Source organism: Lepidochelys kempii, chromosome 12 (genome assembly GCF_965140265.1).
Source record: "Lepidochelys kempii isolate rLepKem1 chromosome 12, rLepKem1.hap2, whole genome shotgun sequence".
NCBI lineage: Eukaryota > Metazoa > Chordata > Testudines > Cheloniidae > Lepidochelys > Lepidochelys kempii.
The window spans coordinates 6176582-6194835 of record NC_133267.1 but is presented as its reverse complement, the minus strand read 5'-3'; the positions used below and the strand labels follow the sequence as shown (position 1 = coordinate 6194835).

The 18254-nt window shown below is 52.8% G+C and overlaps 1 protein-coding gene across 4 annotated transcripts in view; it reads left to right on the top strand.

Annotated features, from left to right (window-relative positions):
- The window catches only part of NDRG4 (NDRG family member 4), an 88031-nt gene that overhangs the window by 20067 nt on the left and 49710 nt on the right, over positions 1 to 18254 (top strand). For all 4 annotated transcript variants that reach the window (XM_073307342.1, XM_073307347.1, XM_073307339.1 and 1 more), the window contains exons 2-3: positions 63 to 154; positions 5585 to 5629. In XM_073307342.1, coding sequence (XP_073163443.1) covers positions 86 to 154; positions 5585 to 5629 — 114 coding nt within the window. In that variant the 5' untranslated portion in view covers positions 63 to 85. The remainder of the gene's footprint in view (positions 1 to 62; positions 155 to 5584; positions 5630 to 18254) is intronic.

Genomic DNA, 18254 nt, shown 5'->3' with positions numbered 1-18254 from the left:
CAGTGCTAGGAGGCTGGCTGCCAGGCAGCTGACCTGTGTGCTGGGTTTTTTTCCCCCTGCAGGGCTGCTGCTGCAGGAAGTGACCATGGCAGGGCTGCATGAGCTGCGATTCACCGAGGAGAAGCCACTGCTGCGAGGCCAGGATACCGAGCTCGTGAGTTGCCTTCCTGCCCCACCCCGTCCCGCCTGTCAGCCTCCTTCATTCCCAACACGGAGGTGCCTGTGCCGAGCGAGGAGGTGTTGATTGTATGGAAAGGCTTCCTGCCTTGCTTTGCTCTAGCCTTGGTTTGATCTGTTCACCCAACAGCATGGGGTATCTGTAACGTACTGGCTTTGTGCGTGGGTGATGTTGCCCCCTAGTGGCTCAGCGGACAAGGTGGATAAGGGATCTACTACAGCCACCAGCTAGGGGAGCTCTCCTTTAGCTCAAATGCAAGGGATCTAGCCCTGGCTCTGTGTGTGTGTGTGTGATTGTTCTCCTCCTCACACAGCTTGTCCTATAACCATAAATTTACCAGTGCATTCTGGGATATGCATCTGTCCCAAAGATCCGTTTCTCGGAGCATGGGCTTTTGGATAACTTCCACATAGAGATGCAGCTAGGAGGACTAGCTGACCTGAAACTAGTTGCAGTGTTTGCCCACGCTGAAGGGAAGCCATTATAGGCTGGACTAGTTCAACGGGATTTGAGCTGAGGGCGTAGCTGGCTTTGTGAGCCGCGAGGGTGACATCATGTGGCCCAAGTGAAGAACGGCAGCTTGCACTCTGCAAGGTTCTGAGCGTCTGGTAGCCGCTGGGCCCCTGTGGAGAAGGTGGCCAAGAATCAAGTGCTTGTCTGTTCCTGGTGTCTCCACTGCTCCCCTCAGCACAGCCTGGAGTACAGGCTGGCTGCAGTGACGGGCAGCGCCCAGCTGGGCAGTAGGTTCTGAAGCAGATGGGAGGGTGAACAATGCAAAGGCAGGAGATGAGGGTGATCTGGCTTCCCCCACCACTTCCTGTTCCTCAGAGGCTCCTTTCATGGCAGCCTGTGTTCCATCTGGAGTCTTGCTCCTAGCTCAGCTGCAGGGGGTTCTCTGACCGAATGATGCAAGATCACCCACCTGCCCCTGCCAGGCCTGGGAGTAAGGGACGACTCACAGGGACTCCCCCCACCCCGCGATCAGACCTTAGTAGGTATTTGTCTCAGAGTGGGAGGGAGGTGCTGTCTGGAAAACAAGTGGGAAGGAGTTGGTGAACGTCAACAAGCTGACTTCTTCCTACAGGCTAGAAAGTGTGGGAGACCCAGCCAGCCCAAAGAGCACGCCCCCAGCACAATCTCTGAGGCCTGGAGGAAGGGGAGAATGCACGGTCATCTTCCTGAGGCCTGTTGGGTGGGTGGGGTGCAAGAGACAGGTCTGGTGGAGCTGAGTTGATAGGGGGAGGAAGGGGTTGAAACGACTCTCACTAGCTGGGTGTGGGTGGGCTTGTTCCTCCCCATCCCGCTATCTCCTGTGGCCTTCTAATGTCCCTTCCCTAATCCCCTATGAGGATGAGAGCTCCAGCACGCCCTCCTCCCTGTCGTAATGCTGACCTTGAAGGGCCCAGCTTGGTCTGCCGCTTTCCTGGGTTCCCCCAAGCCACGCTCCTGGAGGACCGTGCTATCTGGATGCCGGGAGGTGGGGAGGGCTGGCTGGTAACCTGGGTGAGTTCAAGGAGCAGGCAGCTTGCCAGGCCCAGCCAAGAAATCTGCGTTCTGAGTTTCACAGGGAGGAGGGGAGTAGTGATGGGAGGGGAAAGAACTGGGCAGGAGGCAGCTGCAAGGAGCCAGCAGGCTGCAGCTTACACTGAGATGGTGCATCCATCGTTGCACCATCCTACCTTGCTGCCCCAGCTATGTCCATGCACCTCCAGCCTGGCCTGTGGCACTCCCTGCTACTGCAGGCATATCAGATGCTGTCCAGCCTGCTGAACGGTGGGTTGGCTCTCTCAGGTCGAAAGGCGATCCCCAGCAGTGAGGGGGTTGGCCCCCTCTCGCTGAGCCAGTCTCCAGCATCCTACCTGATCTCAGGAGTTGAAAGGCTGTTTTGCCAAGCCAGCGTGTGAGCATGGACCTGCTAAGCTGGGTGTGTCACCACCCGTGTGTCTGTGCTCCTCTCGCTGGCCTCATCAATCCGAGAGCGGGAGCCAGAGGACTGGGTGTGTGGTGGGCAGGGCCGCCCGTCCTCAGAACCTGCAAACATTCATTCGCTCTGGAGCTGCACTGGGACATTCCTCTGGGCTCTGCAGTGGTGCCCAGGCATGGCGTGTGGCCGGGTCAGGGATAACAAAGGGCTCCTAGCGAAGCAGACGTGGCTTTGAACCAGAGACTGCATCTCTGGACGTGCCCGTGAAGCTGTGTCCTCCAGCATTGTTCCTTTGGGGACTGTCTTAGTGTCCCAGAATCTGGTCTGATGCCAGGACTCTAGAATCTGAAGAGGTTTGACTTGGCCCCTTCCACCTTTCGGAGGTGGATATTTGCTTGGTGGGGATGCTGCAGAGGAGGTCACATCCTGCTTCCTGCGGGTGGGCATTGGAAATCTCATAAGTGAAGGGGTTTTCCCACGTGTCCATGGTCAAAATCTTCCACTCCTAGTGCTGTTGTGGTGGTGGCTGCCCCCCACCCCAGAGCTGGCTGCATTTCAGGGCCTCAGTGTTTGGCTTGTAAAGTGCTCTGGGACCCTTTGCAACTCAGGACCATCCTTTCAGCCTGAGGTTTGGATCTGGAATCTGATCTGATCCCAAACTCCTGCGAAGTCTGGACATTTGAGCCGGATTCTCCTCTGCCTTTCCCCTTATGGAATTGTTTACACCTGTGCAACGCGGGGCTCGGCTGCTGCCATTCTGAGATGTGCCAATTGCACTGGTAAAAACCAGTTGCACAAGGGGGAAGGCAGTGTTCTGGTCCAGCCTGTTACAGACAGGCCTGAGTGACACAAGTCAGATCTGACACAAGTCAGAACTCCCGCCAGGGGTTGGGGGAGTTAGACCAGGCTCAGAACAGCAGATCCATCTCCAGCTGGATGGTGCTACAGCAGAGATGCATCCCACTACATTTTCCAGTGTGGGTGCCTATAGTCAGGCACTAGAGTTGCTTGGAGAATGGGATTTCTGTCCTGCAGGAAATTCCGACATCCTGAAAGTTTGTTGCATTTCGAATCGGGACAGAGTTGAAATGTTCTCGGAACAGAAATTCCAAAATATTTAAATTCAGAAACACTGAACCGACCTTGTCAAAACGTTTAATTTTGATAATGTCAAAACATTCTTCTATAAAATGAAGTAAAATTACAGTAAAAGTCTCAAGGGAACAAAGCCAGAAAGTCCAAACAAGTTACCTGGAACCATTTCTGTTGAAATCGACGCGTTCTTGCAAACGCGTCGTTTCAATTTCAGCAAAATAGCATTTTTCTGCTAGACTGTTGCCTCGTGTGCTTTTCACCCTGCTGTATTAAACCCCCAAATAATTATCCGGTGAGGGCCCCTTTCCCCGGATTTCTAAGCTAACAGGAGTTGTGTGCTCAGCACTTCTGAGAACTGGGCACCTAACTTTAGGCCAATACGTTCTAACCTTGGCGTCTGGGTGTCCGCTTCTGTAGAGCCAAGGGTTGGGTGCTGGGGATGGTAGCGTTCCTCTACCAAAAATGTGACTCTTCCTTGTCTTCCACCCCCACCAGTGCTCTCTCTGCCCCCCGCCCCCCGGATCCTGTCTCTGCCTGATCACTCGGAGGAGCGGTAAAGCTCGGACTATGTCACTGATGCCAAGAGGCCGAAACTGCTGGGAGACTGAGCACGTTAAGAGCTTTATTGATCCACTTGAATGACTGGCTGGGGGCCGAGGGAGGCAGCAAGGGGTTGGGGGAAGGTGAGGCCTGGCTCAGTCAGCTGCAGATGCCAGGTTGCTGGAGCTGGGCAGGTGGCCAGTGAAGACAGAGGCACTCTTCCAACCCAGCCAGGGGTGGCTCCATCACTTCATCCTGGCACGGAGGGGAGGGGAAGAACACACACTCCTTGGTGGTGATAGGGGAGGGCGCAGTGGTCAGCAATTGCAGGCTGGAGCCCTGGAACTGTGCCGGGAAGATAATCTCTGCAGAGATCAGAGCAGGAAGCCTGTGCCCAGCTATCTGGTATGTCTGGGTCTCAGGTCACTCCAGCCTTTGGGTCTCTGCAAATGCAGCCTGAAGTCTGGATGCGGGGGAGCTGCACATTCATGCTGAGTTGTTCCATCCTGGGCTCCCTAATACTGAGATTTCAAGGCTCCAGGAGTCCAAATATTGCCTCCTCCCCCCCCCGATCCCTGGCTGTGGTGCTGGGGACGGGATGGACGGGAGCTACAAGCACTTGCGTGGGTGTGGGGGACTCGTGCCATGTCCAGGGGCAGATACTCTGAGGCCTAGTGACTTCTGCCAGGCTCAAGCCTCTAGAGGCTGCTGCCTCCCATCTCATCATGCCTCCTCCCAAGTTGGTGCCACCAGCTGATGGACAACGCTGTGACCCGCCTCCCAGCTGCTGGAGGTACTGAGGGATCGGAGTCAACTGCTGACACCAGGCAGAGCTCTGCTTCGTTTTCCGTGGGGAGACTCTCCCTTCACCTAACCAAGCGTGCAACAGGAAGCTTCCCCAGCAACTCAAAAAGCCGGGAACCACCTGAGACGCCAGCGGGAGGAATCTTGCTCCGGCCTGTCCTCCTCCTTGTGCTCCTGAGTGTTCCCTGCCTGAGCCCTCTGATCCGTGCGTCAGTACCGAATGCCATCGCGTTATGAGGACACGCAGTCCTATGCCCGAGACACAGCCCAGGTGGCGTCTCTAATGCCCATGTGCGGATGCTGATCCAGGGCACATGCCTGCACCCAGACAAGGGCTCGCCCAGGCGCTGATGTGGGATGCTGGTGTAACCTCGGCACGTCCCCCTCTGGGCCTGATCCACCGGCAATAGGAGTGTTACAACCCCAGCTCTTTAGCTCAGGCTAGCGCAGATTACGCTTTTAGCTCTGAAGGTCCCCAGTTCAGTCCCCAGTGTGTTGGCCAAGCTGGTGGCAGCTGGACACGTACTGAGGAGGGGGGCTCTCAAACCCTGGTGGGCACAGCTGCCAGGGCTTCAATTCCGTAATCCCCCTCTGACAGCATTCCTAGAGCTGGTTGTGGCAGAGATTGGCAGAGAGGCCTGCGTCAGCGGCAGGGGATGAGCCGCACAGCACAGGGCTTTGCCGTCTCAACGCTTCTCGGGTCAGTTGTCCACTGGGACTGGCAGCTCCCTGCCTCCCTGATCTCGACGGCCTTTGGGCCGGCAGTCTCAACTGGCCGCCTTGCTGCGGTCCCCGAGATCCTTCCCAGCTCTGAGTGGCGTGAATTCCTCCCTGGGGTATTCGTGATCGCCGGCTGTAGCCTTCTCCGGGGTCCAGAGGAGGAGGCTGTGCGGAGGCGCATCAGAGCTCTCAGCGGGTGACCGGAGGGCAGGTGGTGGCAGCGAGGGCATAGGGATGAGGCGATAGCCAGATGTCTGTGTTACTGCTCCGTGGTCGGGCCTATATGAGCTCTGATGGTTCTTTCTGGTCTGTTTCCCCTCCAGGAGCATTCGGATACGTTCCTTTCCGCGGTGGACACGGACTGGAAGGTAAGGCCCCTCCTCTGACTGTCCATCCCCTCTGCCTATTCTCTGGGACCTGGGTGGGATGGTCGTGTTCTCCCGATTGGCCCCGCTGTTCCAGCGCTGTCCAGCAACGGGCTCCCCTGCTCCCTGACCAGTGCTACCGGGCTCTGCTCAGCTGGGAATGCTGCAGAACAGCTGCCGTTCGGCCCTCCTTTCCTGGTGCGCTTGGGTTCTGTGGCTAGTCACCCACTCCACATGCCTGAACTTCAGGAGCGAGGGGGACAAAATGGCTTGTGGGCACATCCCTGAGTGTGGATGGCTGTTGTGGGGGATTCGGCCTGGTTCCCAGCCTGAGGCTCTGTGTCTCTCATACACTAATACGAATACTCTCAATGCTAACGGGTCTCTGTGCACCTAAAATCAACGGGACCGAAGCCATGATCTTCAGAGTGGCAGATAGTTAGCACATTACAGTATTCCGCCGCAAGTGTGTGTTCGCATCGCTGTCTTCTGATGGAGGGAATTGGACCTGCTACACTGTGTGACATTGGCCCTATATTGCTAACCTTTAATGGAGATCCTCCATTAGCTCAAGTGGTGGAGACTGAGCAGGTTTAACCGCACTGTCACAGTGACATTGCAAGTGGCGGTGGCATGTGGTATAGTGACAGCCATAACGTTGTGACTGGCTTTGGATTTGTTAAAATAGTTCAGCTTTGAAATCACCCATCTCGATCTATTCTAGTCACGACACCCACCATGGAAGTGCAGCCACCTCTGTGGTGTATCCTGGCAGCTGGTTAATGGCACCACTACAGCTGGGGGCTGGAAGTGTAAAGAGAATACACTATAGGAGAACAGAATATCCAGACCTGCAATAAAATCCCCCGCCCCAATGCAATTAAGTGCATGGGGCCAAATTCAGCTGAGGTGTAAGAGGATAACTGCTGCTGTCAGCGTTGCCCCTGATGGTCACACTGCTGTGGAGAGTGACATCTGTGGGGTTTATGGGCCCTGTAGGGGACACGTTGGCAGCTCTCCCCTGTCTCCTGTTCTCTTTCATGAGGCAGCATGGGAGGCTGGATCTTATTAAATATCATTTTCCATTTATACCAAAACAAATCAAGGAAATCTCTCCTCATGCCTACGCCTGCCCAGTGCCCTGGCTTCCCCTGGCACTTATGCTCCTCGGGGTGGCTGTGCTGCCTGGAGAGGTGGAATCAGCGGGCTGGCCTTCAGGAAAACCGACTCCTCCCAGGAGTAGGGATGGAATAGGAGCGCAGGCTGCGGCGCTCACAGCTACTCCAGTCTCTGCCTCCTCCAGCAGGAGGCGCTGTGGGGAATTACACAGCAACGCTGGGTCTGGTGGGGGGGTCATTACTGCAGTCCCTCGCTTCTACCAGAAGGGGGCGATATGGGGAATGGCATAGCTGCAAGCTCTAGGGTTGCCAACTTTCTGTTGGCACAAAACCGAACACCCTAGCCCCGCCTCTTCCACGAAGCCCCCCACTCCCCCCGCCCCCAGCTCACTTCATTCCCCCTTCCTCGGTGGCTCACTGTCCCCCACCCCCACCCTCACTCACCGTCACTGGGCTGGGGCAGGGGGTTGGGGTGCGGGAGAGGGTGAGGGCTCTAAATGACGGTGTGGGCTCCGGGGTGGGGCCAGAAATGAGGGGTTCAGAGTGAGAGAGGGGGCTCTGGGCTGGGGCAGGGGGTTGAGGTGCAGGGGGGGTGAGGGCTCTGGATTTGGGGGGCTCAGGGCTGGGGGTTGGGGTGCAGGAGGGGGTACAGGCTCTGGGCTGGGGGTGCAGGCTCTGAGATGCAGGAGAGGGCTCCGGGTTTGGGTGGGGCTCAGGGCTGGGGATTGAGGTGCTGGGGGAGTGGGCTCTGGGGTACAGGAGGGGGCTCTGGGTTTGGGGGGATCAGGGCTGGGGGAGGAGGTTGGGGCTTGGGGTTGGGGTGCAGGCCTACCTCAGGTGTCTCCCAGTCAGCAGCACAGCAGGGGAGCTAAGGCAGGCTACCTGCCTGTCCTGGGGCACCGCACTGCACCCCGGAAGCGGCCAGCAGGTCTGGCTCCTAGGTGTGGGGGAGGCAGGAGGCTCCATGGCATGCACTGCTCTCACCCATAGGCACCGCCCCCTCCCAGCTCCCATTGGCCAGGAACTGTCCAATGGGAGTGCGGAGCCAGTGCTCAGGGCGAGGGCAGGGCACGGCGCGGATGCTCCTGGCTTCCCCACTGCCTAGGAGCTGGATCTGCTGGCTGCTTCCTGGGCACAGGAAGGGCAGGGCCCAAGGACAGTTTGGGACTAGCCTGCCTTAGCTCCGCAGCACCGCCGACTGGACTTCTAACAGCCCAGTCCGCTGTGCTGACCGGAGCCCCTGGGTGTTCCTGGTCATGCTAGTAAGCTCCCTTTTCCTAGTCTCTGGAGCACTGCCTGGTGCGGTGCCAGCCTTGGCCTGAAGCGTGAGCGACACACGCAAACGCTTGGGGGTCTCTGCCTTTCGGAGGCCACAGAGTCTCAACAGCTCACAGGCTGGCCCAGTCTCCCTTCCTCAGTAGAGCCGAGAGGGGCCCTACGAGCTGGGAGCCCTGAGGGGAGCTCCCAGCGTGTTCCAGCAGGAGGCGCTGCAGGGGATGGAGTAGCAGCCCTGACTGTGGGGGGGGGGGGTTTGCTGTTTGCTTCACGCACACACAGCCCCCCCATCTCTCAGGACTTGCTGTGGGGCGCTCCTAGGGACTCTCACCAGGAGTTGCTGTGGGGCAGGTGTTGATCGGCTAAACAGGAGTGGGGGGAGGCTGTCAAAACTAGCAGCTTCCTCCAATAAAAACCAAGCTGACTTTCAGAAATAGCTGCCGTTTCCACGGTGACAGTTGCCTGGGCAACTCCACCCTGGGTTTTGTGCCAAGCCTGCAAATCTCCCTCTTCCTCTGAGGGCTTTGGGCCCTAGAAAGCTGCGGCTTTGCTTGCGCTCAGAGATCCAGGTACCCCCTGCTTGTGCGGCAGAGAGATTTCAGCGCATCTCTTACCGAGACCAAGAGGAACAAGCCCATTTCCTCCAGCCCTGTCTCAGCAGGGTGCTGCGTGGAGAGCTGTTATCCAATTGTGTTAGGCTGTCTGGGTCCTGCTGAGTCTGGCTTTCTGAAGAGCAGCTCTCCCAGCTAACAACATCCACGCAGCTGAACAGAACTGGAGCATGCGAAGGAATGACTGGAGAGTGGCGTATGTGTGAATCTCATTGTAATACCTACGCTAACAACTCTGTGGCCTCTGTAGGACTTGTCACTCTGTTGCCCAAGTCGCTTCTGTGCTCTGCTGTGCCTCGGTTTCCCCATATGTAAAATGGGGAGAATGCTATTGACCTCTTTCTAAAAGTACTTTGAGATCTGCCGATTAGACTGGCTGTGTAGAAGAGCAATATATTATCAATAGAATTCCTTGGAACTACATGCTGACGGTGCTCAGGGAACTCGGATCTTTTGGAAGGAGAAAGAGACAGTATCAGGGCTATGACACGCACATCGGATTCTGGCAGCAGTGTGTCTCGCTCCTCCTCCTGTCCCAATCCCAGTTCATTACAATACTTTCTACCTCTGTCACCGGACAATGCCAAAGCATGGTGCAAATGTAGTAATGAATTACTTCTCACATTCCCCCGCCCCGCCCCGTGCTGCTTGATTAGCCCAAGGTCACACCGCACATGGGTGCTGGAGCTAGTGATAGAAGCCAGGACTGCTGATCCCCACTCTAAACCATGTTTGTTTATAGCGGGGTCCAGGCCCATGGATTGTGACTGTCAATTTCCACCCTCCCAGCAAGACACTGAAGAGCAATACCATGATGATTGCAGTGTGCAGTGGAACCAAGTTAACAGGCATAGAGTGGGCTTGGGGAAGCATTTGGTGCTGATGGGCTGTGGGTCCTGGGTTCAAACCCTGCTGCAGGGGGCAACCATTTTAAAATGTGTTTTACTATATAAAGGGGAAGAACAGGCCTGTGGTTGATGCACAGAATTCTGTGCATCCATTCCCAGCTCTGTCACTGCCTCACTGGGTGACCTTGGGCAACTCGCCTCGGTTTCCCCACTTGTAAGATGGGAATGATTCTTGCCTACCCCACAGGGATGTTCTGAGGCTGGTAAAGAGATCGGAGCTTCTCAATACAAGGGCAAGGGGCTAACGGGGTTATTTGATGCTGCAGAGTTTAAAGGCCTGAGACGTCACGTTTTTGGCATTCCACAAAGGCTAAATGTGAATGTAGCCTGTAGGCACGCGTGTACACACACACACATACGTATTGAGCATGCATATAACAGGGTCTCTGCTGTGCACTGCACTATGTTGTTAGAACTTAAGGCCAAATTTTGCTCTCACGGGTCTTGCACCTGTGAAATTGTGACTTCAGGGGTGACTCTCACCTGTGTCTGTCAGATCTGAATCTGACTCCTGGGGCCTAACCCTGCTTGCACTGAAGTCAGCAGGGGTGGGATTGGCCTTGCTAGGTGATGCTAGCTAAGCAGGATGTGATTATAACTTGATTTCTAAACCAGCTTTGTTTCTACTCCTCAAAGGCTCCTGTCCTCTGTATGGACTCAGCCCAGGGCATGGTTTAAAAATAAGTCCCTCTGGTCCTCGAGAAGCAAAAAACCCTGCCACTGTTCTGACCTAGAGAACTGGGTGTTTCTTGGGCCCCCCCTCCCCCGCCACGCACACACAGTTAGGAAAAGTAGCTGCTGGAGTTGTCTTTCCAAATCCAGTTCCCATGAATCCATCACAGCAATGCCAGTCGCTGATCCTAGAGCAGAGCTTCTCAATGAGCTGTCCGTGGACCGGTGCTGGTTCCTGAGATCTGACGCAGTTTAGGAAGGCAGCAAGCCAGTCCCTGGTATCAAGAAGGCTGAGGAAACACTGTCTTAGAGGACTGTAATCAGGCCTGTTGTCCCAGCTCTCAGTGAAGCCAGTGACACAGCTTCTATTCGCTTTAACAGAGACCGGGCTGGCTCCAGTGTTTTCAGGCTTAAACCCTGTTAAAACTTGGTTTCAACCCTGTGAGCCATTCTTTCCGTTTGGACCAACCCGAAGCGTTTGTCCACATGGGGAAATTGACCCAAATAGCTCTTCCGAAATACCTCCCTGTATAGACACTCTTATAAACACTTCGGAAGTAGATTAAGCTGACCCACGCATTTCGGGAATAAGTGTCCATATGTGGTGTGACTCTGAATGTCTACAGCACTTTCAGTTCAGAGCCTTGCTTATTCCAGACTAATGTAGCCTAGCTCCAAATTTAGCATCCTCTTGGAAAGCTGCTTTTCCCCCTTGTCTGGCCCAAGTTGCTGTACAGCTTTCTACCCTTGTGCGTAGACCTAGAACGGGCCAGCACATCCAGCCCACAGCATAAAGCAACAGGGTGCAGCAGGCATCCAACAGCAGCTAGCTTAGTCTCCCCCCCTGTTTGTTCTTTTTAGCAGCAAATCTAAAGCTGAAACCCACTGGAAAACCGCAGAAGTGACTTTTCCTGTCGCCATCCCTGTCCCTCAAATTAGCACTTGCGTTTTCGTCACCTGCTCTTTATAACCCTCTTCACATGCGCCAAACCCTCCCCGCACTCAGATGACCGCCCCTTCTCCATAGCCTTGGGCAGCACACCCTGCGGCTTAGATTACCCCACAGCTGGGTGCTGAACTGTCTCTGAGTAGGGCACTGGCTGCTGCACCATTAACGGTGAGCTGGGAAGCATTGCGGGGGGGGACTGATGTCAGGAGTTGACGGTATTACTCTGCGTGCTCATTTGCTGTCCACGCTTGTAACACCCCTTGAGAATCGGGCTGCAGGTGTAACCCACTGGTGCGTGCGTGTCAGGTTCCCCCCTTTGCGCCTGGTCTGCAGGGGGCATGAGTCTGCTACATCCCACCTAAGGAGAGCTGGCTCAGGAGTTCACACTGTGGCAGTTTATGCTTTAAGCTCTGGAAGTCCCCGGTTCAGTCCTTGGTATGGTGGCCATCACACAAGTGCCTTGAGGCAGAGAATGGGTCTGTCTCTTTGTGCTGTACGGTGCTTTCCTCGTCTTGGATGCCGTGAACAATCACTAAGGGCATGTAACCAGCAGGGGGCACTCAGACACTCGGATCTGGGGCTTGTGTGGGATGGAGTGGGGACACTGGCGGAGGAAAGTAGTCTAGGGTGATGGGCTGAGTCCAGATGAGCATCCTCAGAGGCGTAATCAGCAAGACCGTTACTCAGCAATGCCGTCCTCCCATCCTGGGCTCATTGTTAAGGTCCCTTCCATGCAGGCAAGCTCTCTCTGGGCCTGATTAGCCTCTCACTTACGCTGGTGTAAATCAGGAGCAAGTCTACTAAGTCACTAGTTTCACCAGGGTTAGAGGAGAATCTGCCGCCATCTCCCTTTGCCGTCGAGCAGGGAGCTGTAGTCCAGATTCCCTGAGTGCGAGCCTTGCTGTCCGGGGAATCGGGCTCTGCAGGGGATGAGATACGGTGCATTAATCAGCTGCATCACAGCATCCTCACAAGAGTGAATGAATAACAAGGCCATGACCTCAGAGGCTTTCAGGGACAGCCGCTCACTGTGCCCCAGGAATGGAGGGAACAAGTTCTTCCCCAGTAGCGGCATGGCCCTACGTCTGGGAGTATCCCCTCCCATAGAGTGGGTGAGTCAGTCTGGCACCAGCCGCCATTGCACTGAAATCCGTGCTCCAGTGTGAGGTTCCTCGGCTGGTGAGCTGCTGCTCCTGGCAGGAGGGTTATTCGCTAACACAGCTGGGTGTTCTGCTTTCTCTGAGGATTAGCACAAATGGGAAGGAGTGGCTGTGTCACTCTGGAGAGCTGTGAAATTGACAGTGATTGCCCTGCCTGTGATCGCTGGGTGCAGTGCAGCAGCCGGCTGCTGCAATTAGCACTCTCCTGTCCCGTGATCTGGCTAAATATATTGGACTCTATATCAGTCCGTCAGCAGCTGTCCCTCTGTCCTCACGTGTACGGTGGTGGTTAAAGAGGAAGAGTTGCACATGCTCAGCAATCAGCCTGACATGACCAAATGAGTCCCAATTCTGAGCCCATTCTCCTGCCCTCCAGAAGTGGCTGGACCAGGTGTTGGCCATAACTTAGCACAAAGGCAGTGACCAGCTAGAATTCATGAGCAAGAGTTTTTGCAGCCTGAGACAGGGACCTTCTTGTGACAAGGTATAGTAGTCTGAGTACCTCTTCAGCACCAGGTTAAGCTCTAGGGATTTGACTTGTGCATGCTCACAGAGAAACTGGTTGTAGTACTTTCTATTCTGGCAGTAACTGGGGAGGATATTACACAGCAAATGCTAAAACTAAACTTTTTCACATCTGCGGGACTGGATAACTTGCACCCAAGAGTTTTAAAAGATTTGGCCGAGGAGCTTTCTGTGACATTGATATTTAGCAGTGTTTGGAGTGCAGGGGATATCCCAGAGGACTGAAAAAAAACAAACTAGGTTTGTTCCAATATATAAAAAAGGCAATTGGTATAACCTAGTTAACTATATGTTGGTTAGCTTGACTTCGATCCCTAGGAAAATCATGGGAACGCTGATATGGGGTGCAATCAGTAAAGAATTAAAAGATGGCAGCATAAGTAATATCAGTCAACATGGTCATATGGGAAATAGATCTTATCAAACAAAGTTAGTATGTTTTGATGAGAATACAGGTTTGATTGACAGATAACTGTGATATAATATGCTTCGACTTCTGTAAGGCATTTGACTTAGCACCACATGACATTCTGAATAAAAAATTAGCAGTATTCAAAATCAGTGCAGCACATATAAAATGGATTAAAACCTGGCTACCTGATAGAACTGAGAGTAACGGTAAATGGAGAATCCTCATCCGATGGGGACATTGCTAATGGCGTCCCACAGCGTTCTGTTCCTTGCCCAGGGCTATTCAATATCTTGATCCGTGATATAAAGGCAAACATAAAATCATTGCCGGTAACGTTTGCTGTTGTAACTGCTAGCAAGATGCTGTTCATAGCTCTTGGAGAAAAAGCAAAGCACAGGGCCTCTCCTTTAGGCAGACTGGCAGTCTGGGAATATCAGCAGTGTAAGGCAGGGAGCTGTGCAGCCTTAAAACCCCCAGTCAGGAGGGAAGGAGACCACGGTCTCCACCCAGGAGAGGTGATGGCTGGGAGCCAGAAACCTTAAATGGGTGCCCCCAAGGGACCACGGAGGGGGAATACAGGTACTGTTACCCTGAAACTGAGATATCCTCAGTCAGCTAGTCTGCCTAAAGGCCAGCCCCTGTGCTTTGCTTTCTCTCTCCACAGGCAGTGAACTGCGAGCAATTACAGTTACCACACAGCTCCTTCTAAGCAAGCACATTTATTCTTAAGGTAAAAACATTACAGAGAAAACCTATAGGAACATATATTTATATAAGTATGCTTAAAGCTCACTGGGGGCCACTCTCATGGGACCCTCGTCAACCAAAGTCTTTCCAACCCTTCCACCAGGGTTGGGGGGCCCCCTTCGGGCAGAAGGTCTGTCCATTTGCTGGATCAGCATTGCTGTGTCTCAGGCCCTGTCTCAGTAAATGCTCATCCTTTTATGCCCAAAAGCCCTTTCTTTGTCTCTTCATCTCTGGAAAACCAGCTTGAACCAGTCTCTGCAAACCCCTCCAGGGAGTGGTACTTCTCTAGGGTTGTTCAGTCTCAATGATTCATCTTCATCACTGGTTTTAGTGCCAGGAGGAGCTGTCATAACCCCCTTTTCCCATGGAGTAGAACATAATCATACATAACCCTTTCATAGAGCTAATGCAATATGGACCCCGAATAGATTGGTAAGAATCATAGAATATCAGGGTTGGAAGGGACCTCAGGAGGTCATCTAGTCCAACCACCTGCTCAAAGCAGGACCGATCCCCGACTAAATCATCCCAGCCAGGGCTTTGTCAAGCCTGACCTTAAAAACTTCTAAGGAAGGAGATTCCACCACCTCCCTAGGTAACGCATTCCAGTGTTTCACCACCCTCCTAGTGAAAAAGTTTTTTTCCTAATATCCAACCTAAATCTCCCCCACGGCAACTTGAGACCATTACTCCTTGTTCTGTCATCTGCTACCACTGAGAACAATCTAGATCCATCTTCTTTGGAACCCCCTTTCAAGTAGTTGAAAGCAGCTATCAAATCCCCCCTCATTCTTCTCTTCCCTCAGCCTCTCCTCATAAGTCATGTGTTCCAGTCCCCTAATCATTTTTGTTGCCCTCCGCTGTACTCTTTCCAATTTTTCCACATCCTTCTTGTAGTGTGGGGCCCAAAACTGGACACAGTACTCCAGATGAGGCCTCACCAATGTCGAATAGAGGGGAACGATCACGTCCCTTGATCTGCTGGCAATGCCCCTACTTATACATCCCAAAATGCCATTGGCCTCCTTGGCAACAAGGGCACACTGTTGACTCATATCCAGCTTCTCGTCCACTGTAACCCCTAGGTCCTTTTCTGCAGAACTGCTGCCTAGCCATTTGGTCCCTAGTCTGTAGCGGTACATGGGATTCTTCCGTCCTAAGTGCAGGACTCTGCACTTGTCCTTGTTGAACCTCATCAGATTTCTTTTGGCCCAATCCTCTAATTTGTCTAGGTCCCTCTGTATCCTATCCCTACCCTCCAGCTTATCTACCTCTCCTCCCAGTTGAGTGTCATCTGCAAATTTGCTGAGGGTGCAATCCACACCATCCTCCAGATCATTTATGAAGATATTGAACAAAACCGACCCTTGGGGCACTCCACTTGATACCGGCTGCCAACTAGACAAGGAGCCATTGATCACTACCCGTTGAGCGCGATAATCTAGCCAGCTTTCTATCCACCTTATAGTCCATTCATCCAGCCCATACTACTTTAACTTGCTGGCAAGAATACTGTGGAAGACCGTGTCAAAAGCTTTGCTAAAGTCAAGGAACAACACGTCCACTGCTTTCCCTTTATCCACAGAACCAGTTATCTCGTCCTAGAAGGCAATTAGATTAGTCAGGCATGACTTGCCCTTGGTGAATCCATGCTGACTGTTCCTGATCACTTTCCTCTCCTTTAAGTGCTTCAGAATTGATTCCTTGAGGACCTGCTCCATGATTTTTCCAGGTTCCGGCACTTAACTGTCGTTACAGTTTTAAAAGTTTTTCCTGATATTTAACCTGACTCTCCCTTGTTGCAGACTAAGCCTCTTGTCTTTTCCTCAGTGCAGATGGAGAACAAGTTATCACTGTCCTCTTTATAACAGCATATTTGAAGATTGATATCAAGTCCCCTCTCGCTTCTCTTCTCTGGACTAAACATGCCCAGTTCTTTCAATCTTTCCTTGTAGGTCATGTTTTCCAAACCTCTTATTTTTTTTGCTCTCCCCTGGACTCTCTCTAGTTTGTTCACATCTTTCTTAAAATGTGGTGCTGAAAACTGGACACACTACTCCAGCTGAGACCTCGCCAGTGCTGGGTAGAGTGGAACATATCTTCTGTGTCTTACGTACATCACTCCTGTTAATACACCCCAGACAGATATTCGCCTTTTTCGCTGCTGCATCACATTGTTGGCTTGTATTCCATTTGTGATCCATTATAACCTCTGGGTGCTTTTCATCAGTACTACTGCCTAGCCAGTTACACCATTTTGTAGTGGAGCATTTGATTTTTCCTTCCCAAGTGTAGTACTTTGCACTGCTCTTTACTGAAATTCTTCTTGCTGATTTCAGACCGATTCTCCCAATTTATCAAGATTGTTCTGAATTCTAATCCTGTCTTCCAAAGTGGTAGCAACCCCTCCCAGTTTGGTGTCATCTTCAAATTTTATAAGCATTATCTCCACTCTATTATCCAAGCCATTAATTAAAAATATTGACTAATACCGGTCCCAAGACAGATTCCTATGTGATCCTGTAGTGGGGTGGGCTGTCTGGTCAGCAGGCGTAGTGGCCTGCTGCTCTAGTCTTTCAGTTCAATGTGTCTGGCATCCCCTGGACAGGGTTCAGCTGGATCCGCTTTCTTGTTGGTAGCTCTCTAGTCCTGCCATCCCAGGGCTAGGCGTAGAGGAATCTGGGATGAGTAGGGGGACCTAGGCCTTTACTAGGTCAGGGCTCTGAAGATGTGACAGCACAGGCTGGCCTACGCTTGGCCCACCTCCTGTTCACCTTCCCCTGGGCCTCTTCCTGTCCCACGCGATGTCTCCGTTTCAGGCATGGCTGCTGTTTGATTGTAGTTCTTTGCTCCAAACCCCCAGGATCTCAGTGCTGATGCAGGGACCCTCTGGTGCCCTGCAAGTGGTTCTCCATGTCTCTGGGGCGGCCTCCAAGGAGGGGGAAAAGACTCAGTCAGGCCTCCTCAGGACGAGCTCCTGCTGCTCCTGAAAGTGGTTTCTCTCCTCCCCACTCCGGCCTGGGCTGCTGGAGCTCTCGTTAAGCTGGGCAGTGCCAGTGGGACAGAGCTTTCCTGGCCCAGTGCTGCTCCAGCCTCTCCCAGCCTTAGCAAGGGGTCGTAAACCCCGTCCCAGAGCCCACTAGATCCATCCTGCCAGTTTGACAGTGACTCTGGGAGTATGGCAAAGTTGTGCACGCACCTCCTAGTAATTTCATCTCCATCCCATTTCCCTCGCTTGTTTATGAGCCGCTCCTGCGAGGCTGTGCCAAAAGGCTTCTTCTGAACTCCCTCTGTATCCCCTCTACTGCTTCTCCCCCATCCATTGGGCTGGGTACCCCGTCAGAGAAGGAAACTAGGCTGGATTGGAATGGTTCTTCACAAATCCATGCAGGCTGTTCCTTAGCACCTCATTATTCTCCACGTTTGACCAAACTGATTGGTTAATACTTTGTTCCAGTCTCTTTCTGGGTATTGAAGTTGGGCTGCCTGCTCTATAATTCCTGGGGTCCCCCTCTCCCCACTCTTTGAAGATAGGTGCTGTTTGTCTTTCTGCAGCCCTCCTGGCCCTCCCCCATCCTCCAGGAGTTCTCAGAGATGATTGATGATGATGATTCAGAGGTTGCTTCAGCTGGTCTCTTAAGTACTCTAGTGTCCATTTCATCAGGCCCTGCCGACTTGAATAGATCAAACTTATCTAAGTATTCTTTAACCTGTTCTTTCCCGATTCTGGCCTGAGATCCTTCTCCCTGGTTAATATTCATTGTGTTAAAAAGATCTTTTTAGTGGAGACGGAAGGAAAGAAGGCCTTAAACACTTGTTATGCAGTAGGTAAGACTAGATGATCATAATGGTACTTTCTGGTCTGAACCTCTTTGAATTTGTAATTAAGGCCGAGTTGAGTTTTGCAGCCTCTGTGTTAGCGTGGATGCTACACTGGGTCCTCTCCAACCTTCCAGTGCTGGCTCTTTGAAGACAGAATCCATTTTCTGAGCATTTGCAAGCAAATCTGTTGATTGTTTGAGTTCACATTAATTTAAATGAGCCTTCTAAGAAATAAAATATGTAGTAAACCATGGGCAGTACCTAGGAGCCACAAGATGTGCAGGTTAGAGATTCTTTGGGGGTATCTGCTGTCCCCTGAACAGCTGCAGCCAATAAAAGAATGGTTAATTAAAAAAAACAAAAACCCCTCACCCCTTTGGCCTTCCTAGTTGTCATTAGGTTACAGCCACCAGCCACTCGTGGCCTCTT